Here is a 16,597-nt window from a genome sequence, read left to right as displayed (position 1 = left end):
TTGTGCGCCAAGGCTTTCAAACAAAGTTTAAAAATAGACCAAGACACATCCTCACTCAGAAAAAAGAAATACCTTCAAGTGTCAATGAAACTGCCACAAGACACACAGTTCTCCCATTGACTAAGACAAGACAACCAGCATGGGTTAAACATAAGTGGGGTAAAATAAAAACAGACATGCCACTTTTGAAACGTGTCATAGAGGCTAATGTTCAGTAACATAGGGTGACTGACAACACACACAGACAAATCATGAATAGAACATATAAAGTAGGGGTCGGCAACACGCGAGCCAAAACTGTCCTGTGAGTGATTTTAGTTTTAGGTACAACTAAACTAATATCACCAAGAATTCAGCTAAAAATTAGTTTAATTTAGGAAATCTTTTCCCATGTATTCTCACAAATGAAATAAAAATATATGTGATTGTGTCTCAATGTAATCAAGGTATGAAATGATTGTTATTTAAATATAAAATCTATTTTTGGACTTAGTTGTGGCCAATTTGCAGTGTTATTTGCAAATTTACATAATTATGTTCCGGCCCCCTGACAATTTGCTGACAAAAAAACATTCCGCGGCTCAATCTAGTTGCCGACCCCTGATAAAAATGGGTTGGTAAAATACACATCCACATAGCTGCTCTGCTCACAACCACACATTCAGGTTGATACACAGTAAAGTACACAGTAAAGTAGGTACTGTATTCCCTTAAACCATCCACATACAGTAGTGTCTCAGAGTTATTGTTTGCTGGATAAAATTTGCAAAGTAGCATCTAGAGAAACAGATGAAGCAAAGGAGACGACAGTTACATCCGCTCTGTCCCAGTAGTGGTCCGCTTTCATAAGCCTCTCAGGGCAGGTCCCATACAAGGTTATCAGGATAGGTGTGTGTGAGCACATCAAACGTTGTCTCTAGTTAGTCGTTTGTATATGTTTGTACTTGTGTAAGACTGAGTGCCAGGTGATAATCTTTCAAGATACCTAGTATGTATATGTGTGGCTCAGTTGGTAGAGCATGGCGCTTGCAACGCCAGGGTTGTGGGTTCAATTCCCACGGGGGGACCAGGATGAATATGTATGAACTTTCCAATTTGTAAGTCGCTCTGGATAAGAGCGTCTGCTAAATAATGTAAATGTAAATGTACATCTGTGTCCAGTGGTGGCGGTGCCTGGAGTGGTAGTATACTGTAATTTTACCAAACATTTCCCTTAACAGCCTGCCTGGTGAAGGAAAGGCGCCCTGTGTGAAAAATTGGTAGAGCATGGCACTTGCACAGCCAGGGTTGTGGGTTTGATTCCCGGGGCAAACCATACATAAAATGAATGCACACAACTAAGTCGCTTTGGATAAAAGTGTCTGCTAAATGGCATATAATATATTATATACAAATGGTATGAGAAACAGTGACATACACTCTGAATGACTTAAAATTATAAATCTCATATTAGTCTTTCACACTCTGTGCTGTGCCAGTAGGTTAATAGTAGGCCTACTACTGAAACATACATGAGTCTGTCATTCACAGGTTTCATTTTTTTTTAAAGCTAAACATTCTGATCTGATGCATCAGCCTTATTCATTGATAGGCGTATACCTTCACACACTACTTTTATACGCAATGTGGGGATTAAGGAGTATACGCAATGCCCACTGAAAAAGACGTGAGTAAACGGCATATACCGGCTTATACCCTCCACTACACCATTGTCTGTGTCTATCTTTTAAGATACCCAGTATGTACAGGTAACTGCCAAAATAAAAAAGCAGAAACACTTGAGTAATGAGGGACACAAAGTATATTGAAAGCAGGTGCCTTCATACAGGTGTGGTTTCTGAGTTAATTAAGCAATTAAAATCACATCATGCTTTGGGTCATGTATAAAAATGCAGTGCGGGCCATTATTTTGGCAATAATGCCAAATTAGGAGAGGAAATCAAGTCATCATTATTCCTTGTTTGCCATTATAGCTAAGATCCAATGGTGGTTATTGGTGAGAGTGGAGATGTGCTCTATTTGAGGGATTGGGATGGGTGGCTGCGAGGGCATCAGACATTTCCCTGAAGTATGTGTGGTGCCTCTTCACACATATTACTTCGGTCTTTCGGTGGACCCACTCTCCCCAACTAGAGCCAAACCAGCCACTATACTTTAATTCACAAGGTATTATAAACTGACCACAGTATTTAAAGATGCACTATGCAAAATGCAGAGAGGGAGGAGAGGGGGAAGACAATCAGAGGATAATCAGAGGGTTAAGAATTGGAGGAGAGGATGAGGGAGGAAATGGGCAGAACGGGAGATTAAATCACCCTTAAACTTTGAATTTCTTCACTCTGATGTTACCTCAAGCGGTTTGTGTATGCATGTATGTAAGGGAGACATTTGTTGTGTATCTCTGTCGGGTCAGGAGTTCATGCTATGAATAAGTCCATAAGGGACAAAGGATGACTGGATTTATGAACACTATCTGAGCATAACGCACAGAGAGACAATGGACAGTGTTGTTACGTATGTGTGTGTTGTCAGTGTGAGAGGGGGAGAGAGATATTGTGTAGGAAGGAATCTCTTGTGGTAGGGAAATAGTGTTTATGAGATTTCTTAGAATGCAGTGTCAGTTCTGCCCAGTAAATCTCATCTGCAACCTATACTCAGCAGTGTCCCACTAAACAGTGGTGGGGTGACCGCTTTATAACTGTTTCAAGTCCGGACTGATAAATTAATGATATATACCAATAATAAATGTATGATATAAACCCTAGATTGCTGATGCTATGCATTGGCCATTGAGTCTTTGAAGCCCACAGGTCAGCTATGTTGGCACTCCCCAGTTGGAGCAGTCCTCCATAGAAATGAATGGAATTCTACAGTATTTCAATAAAAATGTTTTAATGACCAAATTACATGTATTTATGTATTTTTGTTGTAGTGGGGACATTTAGGAAGCTATAGAAATGCATTTATTCATGGTTACATTTATTTTTGACACTTCTTCTATTACAGACACCTTAATGCATACTTTTAAATGATATTATGTGAACTAAACATATAGGAACATTTTATATATTTGTCCTTAAGTATTTTTTTTTTAAAGATTTGTACTAATGTTACTATTAGTACTCTAAAATGTACTTTAAGGAAAATGTTATATATAGAGAGGAAAGAGAAAGAAGGAGAGAAATAGAGGTGGATGTATAATTCCTTTGCAGCCTCTCCGTGTCGGAGGCTTGACATGACAGTGTACATGTCACAGCAGAAATAAGATGGTCATAGAGCTTAATCTGCCACAGTGACATTACCTTACCTAAAACTAGAAGTGGCTGGTATTTTGGTATAGTGGTACACTTCAGCCAGTGTTTGTGTGTGTGTCATGTTTATGCCATTAGGATCACTTACTGCGCTAGACATACAAACAGGATGCCAGGAAAAGAGAGCTGAAACACAGATGCATTGTTTAAATGTAGGTTACTACTGTAGTCATCAACCCTAGTCCTTGGGATCAATGCTTTGCTGTTTTTTTCTCCAGCCCAGCACCAGAGCAACACTCTGATAATTGATCAACTGATACTTGATCAATACTTGAGGTGCTTTCGTGCTGGTGTGGAACAAAACCCACCAGTTCCCCAGGCCTGCAGGTTTTGTGCTGAAGAAAGGTTAGGATTTCATGTCAATAGGGCAACAAATTATTGTTGTATGACAACAGTACAGTTAGTAGTGACAGACATTTGGGGTACTCACTTGTTCCAGGGCGAGACAGTAGTGAAATCAGCACAGTGAGACCAAAGGCAATAACATGGGCAGCGATCACCGCGACCCTCCGCATCCACACATGGAGCCAGAACTCGCTCATCCCCAGCCCCTCGCCGACCGTGCTGTACTCCACATCAGCCCGCATCTCCCCTCGGCTATCTGATAGCATTCAGGCTGACTGTACAATGGCAAACCGACGGTCTCTGTACAGTTGCATTAACATGGTGAATAGTTCGGAGATGAATATGGTCAGTTATTCTTCTTGAACCGTTGGCGCCAGTTTACCTGACTTGAACTTTAGCGCTGCAACAATGTGTCACAAACTGTTGACCAAAACATCACAAGAAAGGGATGTCGCGAAACGATACGACATGCAGTCTCTTCAACGGATTAGTCGACACTCGACAGCAAATCCCCTCTCGTTTAAGAGATTATGAAAGGGTAGCGTTTTCCTGTTCCGCAACTCCATAGACTAAATCAAATTCCACACCGGCCGGTTTAATTCCGGGACATCCCGCAGACAACAAACCGCTTAAATCTAGCAGCCACTTTTAGTCCTGCGCACCTAAAATTACACTGTAATTACTACTGGTTCAAATCGATCAGGTGGGTTCTTCAATCCACTTCCTGGGTAGGACCAATTGGCGGATAAGACATTTTACAGGTTTGCACAGCCACAAAGTCAAAATGGCTATATCGTATTAAATCATTCATGAAAACAAAAATTAGCTTTTTGGACTTAACTTTATATTAAGGTTAGCATGGTGGTTAAGGTTAAGTTTAGGTTCAACATCACATTTTAAGAAGATAAAATGTAGAAATGGGCTGGGCTAATGACTGTGGCAACTAGTGACGACCTTTTAGAGGCTTAGAGAAAGAAACATCGCGACCTCAGATCAGGGAGACATCCGGTACTTCAGCAGAACGAGCCGGTATCCTGACAGTAAGAGCGCGCATTGTCCTAATTGCACGCACTCGTTATAAATACGTAACGGTTGTTATGAACGAGAATGAGTCAAATGTGTCTATACCATATAAAAATATATATTAAAAATAAAAGGGTGTGGCCCCAATTGCATTGACATGACGTGAAGGAATGCGGTCCATTGAGCGATAAAATGTTACCGTGCGCTCCTTGACCTACCTTGACGCAGAGGTGTGTAGCCTACCCTACCAGTCTGTCACCACTAAATATACCGGCATCATACAACAGTAATTAGACAATACAGTGAGATAATTTCTCAGACTGCCATTCATGCTTGTATAAAATAAAACGGTATTTGGGACACAGAGTATCTGTCAAGGGTGCAATAATTAATATTTTGCTAACCCCGCTCGCTCTACCTATACCAGCCTCATAATAAAGGAATGGCCACAACTTCAAGCAAGTGTAAAGGATATTTTTTTATCCATTTTTATAAACCAACGTATTTATTTAGCAGCATAACCAGAAGGTCTTGAGGTATTTCTAAATTCATACACAGAAATTCACATGTCCCCATTGTCCTGCACACACTCACCAACAGCAGCAAACTCACACACACTCCCATCCGACTCAGGAACTGAACACATAACTCATACTTTATTGGTCGTAAGCACTCTCGCTCATTCTCACACACACACACACACACCTACCTGTACACTCATATAGGAGTCAAAAGACATACACCTGCACACACAAACATTGGCTTGAATATCAAGTCACACACATCTCTTGAGTCCTGTAGCCACAGTCTGAGGCATGATGTCTGACAGCACAGGCAGGGCTGACTCCCTCAGTAGCTTGTAAGGCAGGCACTCTTAATGGTGCAGTTTTGGCTGTGGAGAAAGCAGGACAGTCAAATGGCTGCTTTATAGTCACAAAAACTAGGATAACATAACAATTTAATTTGTACCATATGAAAATAACATATTCCTTATATAATCGTAAATTGCAACATATTACTTATAACAACTGCCTCAACCCACCTTCTGTGTGCCCATTTTCTTCTCCACCCCACCAGGCAGTGTTCCCCCCTTACTGTCCTTCCAGGGGTAGAAATTGGAGTGAGGGGAGGAGGGCAGGCGGTGCGGTTTGGAGGGGGGAGAGGGTTCACTGCTGCCCCCCTTGCGTTTCTTCCCCAGACCCCTGTGCTCGTACCCCGTCGTCCCCCTCCCGTGCAGTCCTGAGTCCCCCCTGTGGAAGTGAGGATCGGGTGGGGAGGAAGTGTGTCCAGAGGGTGGGTGTGTCCGTTTAAACAACCAGGCAGATGCTGGTGAATGGGGCTCCGAGGGGGATGGCTGGGGGCGGGGTTTGCTGCTGGGGGAGAGGGTGCCATTGGTCTGGCTGTGAGGGGTGGGCGGGGCGGTCTTAAAGGAACTGGTTGGGGGCCGTCCCCGGTCCTGTAGGATGATAGAGTTCCTGTCTGGGCCGGAGTGCTCATCCTCCAGTGATGGGGCTTCACGTTTACGGAGTGCTGCTGCTGCCGCCTCCTCCTCTCTGAATCTCAGTTGCTGCTTGCTGGGTCGCCCCACCGGGTTCTTGGGCCTCCCGGGACCTGGCGGCCGCCCTGGACCTGCCTGGCGGACAGGAGGGGGCGCAGGGGCTACAATATGGATGCCACTGCCACTGGAATTCTCTGATTGGTTAATGGCTGTGGAGTGGGAGGCGATTTGTAGGCGTGTCTCCCTCCCTGGTCCGTGGGAGGAAGAGGAGGAAGGCCTGAGGGACGGGGTGGTTCTGTGGCTTCCTGTCCTGACTTTAGAATGTAGAGAGGAAGAGAAGGATGAGGAGGGAGAGGAAGAGATGCTCTTCGCAGAGGGACTTTGGGACTGGAGGTCTGATGCTTGAGGTATTTTTCTGCAGAGAGAACATATATTTGTATTAGATCCAGACAGAAAACTACAATTCAATACTTTGTCCAGAGAGGAAACAATCAGGAAAAGAGCACTATGTAGCTGTTATGCCAAACTGTTACACCAGAAGACCTCGTATACAGCTCCCACAGGACACACATTGAAAGAAATCTTACTTCCAGAGGTGTGCGCTGATGTGCTGCTCCACCATGGCATTGAGCGCCGACCGAAGGTGGTGGAGCCGCCGGTCAAAGGTGTACACACCATGACCCATCATATAACTGCCAAACGAACACCCCTAGGTAGAGGAGACCGAGCACGGGGAATTAGGGGAGTGATAACATTGTCAGTGTTGGCAACATCCCTGCGTTCTACAGCTGTCAAAAGGTAAACATACTGCAGTAATAATACTAGGAGTAATTGTTGACATCCTGTAATCTTACCGCGGCTGGTTTAGGGTGCCAAGAGGACGAGGGGTATTCGATTTGTTCCTCAGGCCCCTCTCCCTCGCTCTCATCGCTGGAAATGCGCCCATGGGTGAGGGGTGATGGGGCTTGGGTGCTACCCTCCTCCTGATGAGGTTTTTCCTCCTCTGGAGCACTCTCCGAAGAAGCCCTGGACCGACTGAACACAGACATTCATATTTTGTCCAGATCTACCACAAGACCTTAACTATGATTTGACCACAGCTGATAACATTAGTCCCCCACCTGAAGGCAGGGTTGTTGGTGAGGGGCCTCCTGCAGTGGGGGTGTGCTAGGGGGTCCCCGTGGGCCTCTGGGCTGGGGGACCGGCCTGAGCCACTCCCCTCCTGGGTCTGAGCCCTCCGCTCACGGATCCGGACACCCGTCTTCAGCTCGGTCACCAGCTGGTCAAAGTTTTTACTCCGACCAGAAACCTTCCTCCGCTGGTGAATAGAATGAATCTAAGGAGAAGAGAAAGAAACAGACGAGGGAGACAAACTACACATGAATCATTGTTTTGTTTATAAAATGTATTTCTTTCACAAAAGGTGGTTGGACCAAAATTTGGTCAACTTAAAAATGTTTAAAAAAATTACATTCTGCCTGTGCTTCTAGTACGGTGAATAAACGGGTGATGCTGTCCAAACTCCCTTCTGTTTTTGAAATGAAAACTATAGCGCCCAGCACCTATGACAGCCAAGTCCTAGGAACCCCCGATGGTCTGAAATGAGTGACTGAAACCCATCTAGTTCACACATTTTTGGATATTGGTAAATCTGTTCTCTCATCAACACATTCTGAGACACAGATGGGTCTGAGACATGGTGGGATTCATTACCATTTAACTGTGTTGCTAGAGATTACCTGAATCACATAACATACGCCTGAGACAATCTGTTCAGAGCAGCACAAGGGTTGGGGATGAGGGGAGTGACAAACTATCAGGAAAGAGATCATTTGAAGGAAACAAGCATCAGAAGACCTGGCTTTGGTACTTCCAAGCAGACAGGAAACTAGAGCCTAAACCATCATGAGAGATTTGTAGAAAGCATTTAAAAAGAGGCAACATTTCATCAACAATATGTAGTTATAACAGCTGATGGCAATAGACTGCTGTATCAAATAGTCTTGGTAAAGAGATGAAGAAAGATAGTGTGGCTGTCTGAACGAGAAACGAGGGGGCGAGGCCGTCTGAACGGGGGGGCGAGGCCGTCTGAACGGGGGGGCGAGGCCGTCTGAACGGGGGGGCGAGGCCGTCTGAACGGGGGGGCGAGGCCGTCTGAACGAGGGGGCGAGGCCGTCTGAACGAGGGGGCGAGGCCGTCTGAGCGGAGGCCGTCTGAGCGGAGGCCGTCTGAGCGGAGGCCGTCTGAGCGGAGGCCGTCTGAGCGGAGGCCGTCTGAGCGGAGGCCGTCTGAGCGAGGGGGCGAGGCCGTCTGAGCGAGGGGGCGAGGCCGTCTGAGCGAGGGGGCGAGGCCGTCTGAGCGAGGGGGCGAGGCCGTCTGAGCGAGGGGGCGAGGCCGTCTGAGCGAGGGGGCGAGGCCGTCTGAGCGAGGGGGCGAGGCCGTCTGAGCGAGGGGGCGAGGCCGTCTGAGCGAGGGGGCGAGGCCGTCTGAGCGAGGGGGCGAGGCCGTCTGAGCGAGGGGGCGAGGCCGTCTGAGCGAGGGGGCGAGGCCGTCTGAGCGAGGGGGCGAGGCCGTCTGAGCGAGGGGGCGAGGCCGTCTGAGCGGAGGCCGTCTGAGCGAGGGGGCGAGGCCGTCTGAGCGGAGGCCGTCTGAGCGAGGGGGCGAGGCCGTCTGAGCGGAGGCCGTCTGAGCGAGGGGGCGAGGCCGTCTGAGCGGAGGCCGTCTGAACGAGGGGGCGAGGCCGTCTGAGCGGAGGCCGTCTGAACGAGGGGGCGAGGCCGTCTGAGCGGAGGCCGTCTGAACGAGGGGGCGAGGCCGTCTGAGCGGAGGCCGTCTGAACGAGGGGGCGAGGCCGTCTGAGCGGAGGCCGTCTGAACGAGGGGGCGAGGCCGTCTGAACGAGGGGGCGAGGCCGTCTGAACGAGGGGGCGAGGCCGTCTGAACGAGGGGGCGAGGCCGTCTGAACGAGGGGGCGAGGCCGTCTGAACGAGGGGGCGAGGCCGTCTGAGCGGAGGCCGTCTGAACGAGGGGGCGAGGCCGTCTGAGCGGAGGCCGTCTGAACGAGGGGGCGAGGCCGTCTGAGCGGAGGCCGTCTGAACGAGGGGGCGAGGCCGTCTGAGCGGAGGCCGTCTGAACGAGGGGGCGAGGCCGTCTGAGCGGAGGCCGTCTGAACGAGGGGGCGAGGCCGTCTGAGCGGAGGCCGTCTGAACGAGGGGGCGAGGCCGTCTGAGCGGAGGCCGTCTGAACGAGGGGGCGAGGCCGTCTGAGCGGAGGCCGTCTGAACGAGGGGGCGAGGCCGTCTGAGCGGAGGCCGTCTGAACGAGGGGGCGAGGCCGTCTGAGCGGAGGCCGTCTGAACGAGGGGGCGAGGCCGTCTGAGCGGAGGCCGTCTGAGCGGAGGCCGTCTGAACGAGGGGGCGAGGCCGTCTGAGCGGAGGCCGTCTGAACGAGGGGGCGAGGCCGTCTGAGCGGAGGCCGTCTGAACGAGGGGGCGAGGCCGTCTGAGCGGAGGCCGTCTGAACGAGGGGGCGAGGCCGTCTGAGCGGAGGCCGTCTGAACGAGGGGGCGAGGCCGTCTGAGCGGAGGCCGTCTGAACGAGGGGGCGAGGCCGTCTGAGCGGAGGCCGTCTGAACGAGGGGGCGAGGCCGTCTGAGCGGAGGCCGTCTGAACGAGGGGGCGAGGCCGTCTGAGCGGAGGCCGTCTGAACGAGGGGGCGAGGCCGTCTGAGCGGAGGCCGTCTGAACGAGGGGGCGAGGCCGTCTGAGCGGAGGCCGTCTGAACGAGGAGCAAGGGAAACAGTTTCCTCAGGTCCTTTCCTTTTCCTTTCCATTTCCATTTCCTGTACATGGGGTTCTCTACTCCTGCCTACACGTGACCCCTCTTTGCACTGAGCGACACGGCCGGGTTCCTCTTTTAGACAAACCAGAAGCCTGCGCCACACACACACACCCTTCCTGTGCTCCCAGCTCTAGACAGTGGCCATGTGAGTACTTTGACAAAAGCCTAATCTGAACTTGAAGTAATCACTGACCTAACATGGCAGGATGGGTGAAAGTAAGGTTTCTACTACTTTGCAGTCACCTTCCTAGTCATGTCAGATCAGTGATTTTAACAAGGAAAGGAGGAGGTTGTTTCTCTAACACTAACTAGACCAGGGCTCTAGGACTAGGGGTCATATTTAATTCCACAATGTCCTCAATGCCCTACACAAAATAACCCTTCCCTTATATGGCATATTTTTCAAATACTAAGGCAACACCACAATCACGAAGCAACATGATATTTAGACGCAGTGTATTATGCTGCTATAGCAACAAATAGCTGAAGTGTAGACAACAGGAGACAGGTGAGAGGAAGACAAAAGAGAACGTAAAATGGAGAGAAATTAGTCACCCCCATAATCCAAAAGGGGCACTCCGCAATTAGGCCTACTAGTAACGTCATCCATTTTTTGTTTAAAAGTGTCTGTATGAAATCCATGCCCGATGTAATTACTATGTTATCTACGGGGTACTAGTTTTAACGGGGACCATTATCATTGGAGCTCCTCCTATTATCATAGGATAGTAATAATAACCTAGATATGTCTCTTATCTGTGTCTGATAGTTCCCCTTTTCTAAATGTGCCGAATCATCACAGATAAAAATAAAGAGCCGTTATTACTCTCCAGTGGTGTAAAGTACTTAAGTAAAAATACTTTAAAGTACTACTTAAGTCGTTTTTTGGGGTGTCTGTATTATACTTTACAATTTTTATATTTGATAACTTTTACCTTACCTCAATCCTAAAGAAAAAATGTGTACTTTCTACTACATACATTTTCCCTGACACTCAAAAGTACAATTCACACACTTATCAAGAGAACATCCCTGGTCATCTCTACTGACTCTGATCAGGCGAACTCTTCTAAACACAAATGCTTTGTGTGTAAATTGTCTGAGTGTTGGGAGTGTGCCCCTAGCTATCCGTAATTAAAAAAAAAAAATTAAAAAAATTGTGCCGTCTAGTTTGCTTATTATAAGGAATTTTAAATGATTTATACTTTTACTTTTGATACTTAAGTATATTCAAAACCAAATAGTTTAAGACTTACTCAAGTAGTATTTTACTGGGTGACTTCCACTTTTATGAGTCATTTTATATTAAATTATCTTTACTTTTACTCAGGTATGACAATTGGGTACTTTTTCCACCACTGCTGACTGTCTTTTGGAAAGGAATTCCGATCTCTTGCCGGTGAGACCTCCAATGAAAGAGCCAGATAAGTTATTCAAACATATACAAATCAGTTGTAACCAGGGGTTAAAGTAGATTTAATTTCTAACCGGCATGGTACCACCTATGCGATTTTTTGGGCTGGCCTAAACATTGAATTACATATAGACTCCTAATTCATTTAATAGGATCTCTGTGGGCCTAATAGTAAAGAATTGTTGTTGAACATGTATTGCCTTTTAATGTGGCATTAACATAACCAGCAATGTTTTAATCTGATTGCCAAACAATCACTTCAAAAGGCCCCCTGCGCACGTTCGTCCACCTGAAAATAATTTCCGCAGCCATACAGTGCACCTGCCATTTGATGAATGTAAAGAGACATCTGTAACAAAACACCAAGAAGTGTAAGGAATGACATTGACATTCGGTCTACACTTATAACGTGAATTGATGCATCCACTGTCCGCATGCGTCTCGGCCACGTGTCTCTGCCTTCGCAAAATGTTACTGTTATCGTCGAACCACCTCGCATTTGAGCCCATTCCACACGTTTTCCGGTACATTTGCAAATGTTTCATGCGGTTGACATGTGGTACTGATAAATAATAGTGTAACAGCCAACAGTGGTAATTGTTGTGACAGGCTCATGTTCAACCGGTATGGCACTATTTCTTCTACCAGTACTCGTCTCGGACAGACTTACTTTCACCCCCAGTGTTACCAATGTAGCAACTTTGTCACTATATTTAACGTGTTTTCAGACCCCTCCAGCGACTTTTATTGGTAAAAGAGGCTAGTGACAAATTCCGCTACTTTTCAGGCTGCCTTTGGGGAGTTTTGACACTGAAGATTTCTATGGTTTTGATAGCATTTAGAGACTTTTCCCACTGAAATCTGCCGCAAACAAGAGTGTCACAGCCCTGGTGCACAAGGTGGGGGGTAGGGGAGGGGGGCTGCGGGAGAGGGGGCAAAATTGGTGCTGTGACGTCATCGCTAGAACAAGAGGAGATGGGGATAGGGGAGGAAGATGAGAGCTTACATGAGAGGGTGAGTGTGAACTTACATTGCAAGTTAGGAGACGAGTGCAGACTTTCTTCCTCTCGGAGTCCAGTACTCCGCAGTGCTTGTCTAGATCACACTCTCTCCCTGGAGATGAAAGGAAGAGAAGAATGTCTAAATAGCAATCAAACGGCTGTGAATCAATAGTTTACACTAGCTTCCTTTCCTTGTGTCTTTTCCTCTTTGATCACTAGACTGGTAAGATGTCACTATATTTTAACATGAATCTATTCAAGAGACTCTTGACCCAACAAACAGGTTCAGAGGGGGAGGCCCGTCTCTCTAAAAAAAAAAAAATTTAATCTCAGTGACCCAAACCTGCATGAATTACAGTTAAAGGAAAGAAAGACTCACTGGAGGCCACTTTGTTGTAAGGTCTTGGTCCACGGAGATGGCCAGGGAGGGTAGGGACCGTTATGGCCTCCTTCCTCTGGGTGTGTGTCCTCTCACTGGTGGAGGGCCGGCTGGCCGGGGTGGTGGAGGGCCGGCCGGGCAGGGGGGTGGTGGAGGGCCGGCCGGGCGGGGGGGTGGTGGAGGGCCGGCCGGGCGGGGGGGTGGTGGAGGGCCGGCCGGGCGGGGGGGTGGTGGAGGGCCGGGCGGGCGGGGGGGTGGTGGAGGGCCGGGCGGGCGGGGGGGGTGGTGGAGGGCCGGGCGGTGGAGGGCCGGCCGGGCAGGGGGGTGGTGGAGGGCCGGGCGGTGGAGGGCCGGCCGGGCAGGGGGGTGGTGGAGGGCCGGCCGGGCGGGGGGGGTGGTGGAGGGCCGGCCGGGCGGGGGGGTGGTGGAGGGCCGGCCGGGCGGGGGGGTGGTGGAGGGCCGGCCGGGCGGGGGGGTGGTGGAGGGCCGGGCGGTGGAGGGCCAGCCGGGCGGGGTGGTGGAGGGCTGGCTGGGCGGGGTGGTGGAGGGCCGGCCGGGCGGGGTGCCTCCATGGGGCCAGGGTGGGTCTCTGAGGGAGGGAGGTGGGGAGCTCAGGGGAGGCTCCAGGGGTGGAGGCTGCTTGAACACAGCTGATTCAGAATGGCCGCTGTGGGGGCTCTTATCCAGGTGGGAGTGGCTGAAGAGACAAGAGAGAGTGAGAACATGGTCAGATGTTTAAAACACGGAAATTAATAATCAGAATACATTTTAAAAATAAATCTCACAGATGGTTATGGATACAATAAGATGGTTTTCACCATGAAAAATAGAGAAAGATCACCCCCATCTTACTCAACCCCTGATCCATCTAGCCCTTCGCTCTTACCGTACTCCTTCCTTGGGGGGTTTGGTGTGTCTGAACTGTGGGGGTGTGGATGGGGGGGCTGCTCTTGGTGCCCCAGTCCCTTGCCTCCTCCCTTCCCAGGATGAGGTTGCGTGGGCGGAGGATGGGGAGTGGCTATGGCGGGGGCGCTGCTGGGGTGCTGGAGGGGGGGAGCGGAGGGGGGCGTACAGTTTGCTCAGGGGGCCGTGTCTCCTCTCACAATGCTTCTCAAAGGCCTGGGGCTTGACCACTTGGCCACAGTGGCTACACACCACCAAGTAGAAGTCATCTTGGCCCGGGTAGTGGCCGAAGATGGACATGTCTGGTGGGTGGGGAGCGAGAGGAGGAACAGGTGGTGAGAAATCACAGAGAAAGTATGTATAGATACAAACACACATCACTGTGTCTCCCTCTCTGTGAAACACAGGAACAAAAGCAGGCAGACAAACACACACGAGGCAGCGTCTGTCAGACATCTGCTGCTGCAGACTGCCAGGCTGGTTGCCAGAGGGCACCTGGGTACAGAGAACAGTGCCCTCCAACCCCAAATTCATCTCTTAAGACAAGACACCCACGAGCACAAAAGGAAGAGGAAACAAATCTAGAAAGACACGCACACATTGTTTGGGACATACAAACACACACTTTGTGCTGCAGAGGCATGTTTGGCTGTGGCTAGCTAAAATGCCCGGATTAGTAATGTTAGAGGTAAATCTAAACCTAAGTATGAAGGTTGTAATCTTACAAGCATCCCAAAAAATACTGCTCAAAAAAATAAAGGGAACACTTAAACAACACAATGTAACTCCAAGTCAATCACACTTCTGTGAAATCAAACTGTCCAATTAGGAAGCAACACTGATTGACAATAAATTTCACATGCTGTTGTGCAAATGGAATAGACAAAAGGTGGAAATTATAGGCAATTAGCAAGACATCCCCAATAAAGGAGTGGTTCTGCAGGTGGTGACCACAGACCACTTCTCAGTTCCTATGCTTCCTGGCTGATGTTTTGGTCACTTTTGAATGCTGGCGGTGCTTTCACTCTAGTGGTAGCATGAGACGGAGTCTACAACCCACACAAGTGGCTCAGGTAGTGCAGCTCATCCAGGATGGCACATCAATGCGAGCTGTGGCAAGAAGGTTTGCGGTGTCTGTCAGCGTAGTGTCCAGAGCATGGAGCAGTGTACTTACCTTCCTTCCTAAGAGACATTGCCTCAGCTGCTTTCTTCCCATTCTTGCTGCAGTCATCTCCATCGGAGCCTGAAAACAGAGACTGTGACTGAGGTGTACATACAGGATACACATGCAAGGCTAGTGTAGTAACCTTTGGGTGCCTCTCAATAGTCAAGAGGTGGTTCCTCTATTACATCTTCCTTTGATCCACAATGATCTGAAAGGCAGATCAAGTGAAAAAAACATGGGAAAACAAACACCTTTGCCAGTCCAGTTCTTCAACATCAGAGGATAAGGGGTGAGGAGATGAGGAAAGACACTATTAAGAGTCATCCCCTTGTCTGTGTTGACTAGACAGGAAGTCAGGAGCAGAACCTGGACCTCTGGTCTCAACTGGCACACAGATCAGAGTTAAGCAGCAGGTACAGGTTTCATGCAGGATGTATATATGGGATTTCACTTTCAGTGTGGACGTTAAATTTGTATGGCGAATTTGGCACCTCTTGCTTGATTTAGGCTACGAACATGATATTTGACTTAATACACGTGTGGAATGATGAAATTATGTTCATTCACACACACTTGGAGCTTTGAAGACACGGATCTCGCCTGGCAACTAAACAAATTAATTGGGTCTCGAATAAACAGTATTTCCAAAAACTTGTTTTATTAGGTTCACATCACCATTCCATCAATCGATAACTCAAAATACGCCCTGAAATAAAAAGCTAGATTACCTAAATGTTACATGGTGGAAACAGCATCAGACTCCTCCTTCGTCACCGGTGTCTATCATCCTACAAGAAGTATTAGCTTAGCTTCGTTGCTAATACGGCTAGCTAGCTTTTCATGGCAAGAAGTTGCTCGCCCAACCATCGCTACAACTAATACAAGACACATTCCGCTGTAGGGCCATAGTTCTATTTGGGTGTGTGCCGTTGTAATGAGAGAATATTGTCAAATGGTTGCCATGGTCTGTCTGTGTACATAAAACGACATAACGAGGATCAAATAGAAACGATTATCACTTATTTTATGGGAAGACGCCGTATGCGCTAGGACCTGGGAGAGAGCAACACGTTAGCCTCCCAGCGCTAGGACCCAGTCGGGTCTTTGTTTGGGTAACATGGTTAAGGCTGCCGCCCGTTTCCTCGAAAATAACCCTCAACAGAATGACCATCGGTTTGATATCTAACAATACCAATGTCAAAGTGCTCCCTTACCTTCCGACGCAGTCACACTGGCTCTCTCGGCCCAGGCGCTCCAGCTTTCGCCCACGAAATCATCGAGACTAGGCACCCGCCGTTCCAGAGCAGCCATTACTTTTACTGCGCGTTCACGCACCGCCATCATCACTGCGCGGCAAGTGACTTACGTCATATTCCGCGTTCACGACAGGGATGGGAAGTACCTGCGTGCGCATTCATGAAATGCCCGCATGTAGCCTGTTGAGTGGAGGTCACTTGACTCTCTTGAGTGTTTATGGATGCTATGGACGAGATGGGAAGGCGTAGCTATTTCAAGCTCTGTTGTGCTTTAGTAGTAAACTTGAAACATACAAATGTCGGGTGGCCAGCCCAGACTGGGTCCCCCGGGGTGCATGCACAACTCCAGTCCTTGAGGGCCACAGTCTGCTGGTTTTAGTCTGTCATGCACAGTTCAATGCCATAAAATGACCAGGCATTGCTTCTAGTTTCTCAGCTAACCACGTTTTAGCAATCTGGTGCCCGAC

At 48.7% G+C, this 16,597-nt stretch overlaps 2 protein-coding genes across 2 annotated transcripts in view; both read right to left on the bottom strand.

Moving 5' to 3' along the window:
• The window catches only part of LOC129815910 (low-density lipoprotein receptor class A domain-containing protein 2-like), a 53,356-nt gene extending 47,899 nt beyond the window's left edge, over positions 1-5,457 (bottom strand). Inside the window, exons 1-2 of the mRNA XM_055870119.1 lie at positions 3,742-5,457; positions 3,400-3,437 (exon numbers count right to left, since the gene is read on the bottom strand). The gene's annotated coding sequence lies outside the window, so the exon portion shown is untranslated. The remainder of the gene's footprint in view (positions 1-3,399; positions 3,438-3,741) is intronic.
• On the bottom strand, positions 5,458-16,242 carry LOC129815931 (ataxin-7-like protein 1). The gene is made up of 11 exons (XM_055870146.1): positions 16,089-16,242; positions 14,884-14,952; positions 13,693-14,011; positions 13,229-13,503; positions 12,807-13,058; positions 12,457-12,539; positions 7,299-7,513; positions 7,032-7,212; positions 6,765-6,886; positions 5,722-6,592; positions 5,458-5,571 (listed from the first exon to the last, which is right to left on the bottom strand). The coding sequence occupies exons 1-11, from the start codon at positions 16,216-16,218 to the stop codon at positions 5,554-5,556; spliced, it is 2,535 nt and encodes an 844-aa protein (XP_055726121.1). The 5' UTR covers positions 16,219-16,242; the 3' UTR covers positions 5,458-5,553.
• Between the last annotated feature and the right edge of the window lie 355 nt (positions 16,243-16,597).

The sequence above is a fragment of the Salvelinus fontinalis genome, chromosome 18 (assembly GCF_029448725.1).
Source record: "Salvelinus fontinalis isolate EN_2023a chromosome 18, ASM2944872v1, whole genome shotgun sequence".
Taxonomy (NCBI): domain Eukaryota; kingdom Metazoa; phylum Chordata; class Actinopteri; order Salmoniformes; family Salmonidae; genus Salvelinus; species Salvelinus fontinalis.
Note: the sequence above shows the minus strand (reverse complement) of the source record. Positions and strands in the feature narration are given on the sequence as shown.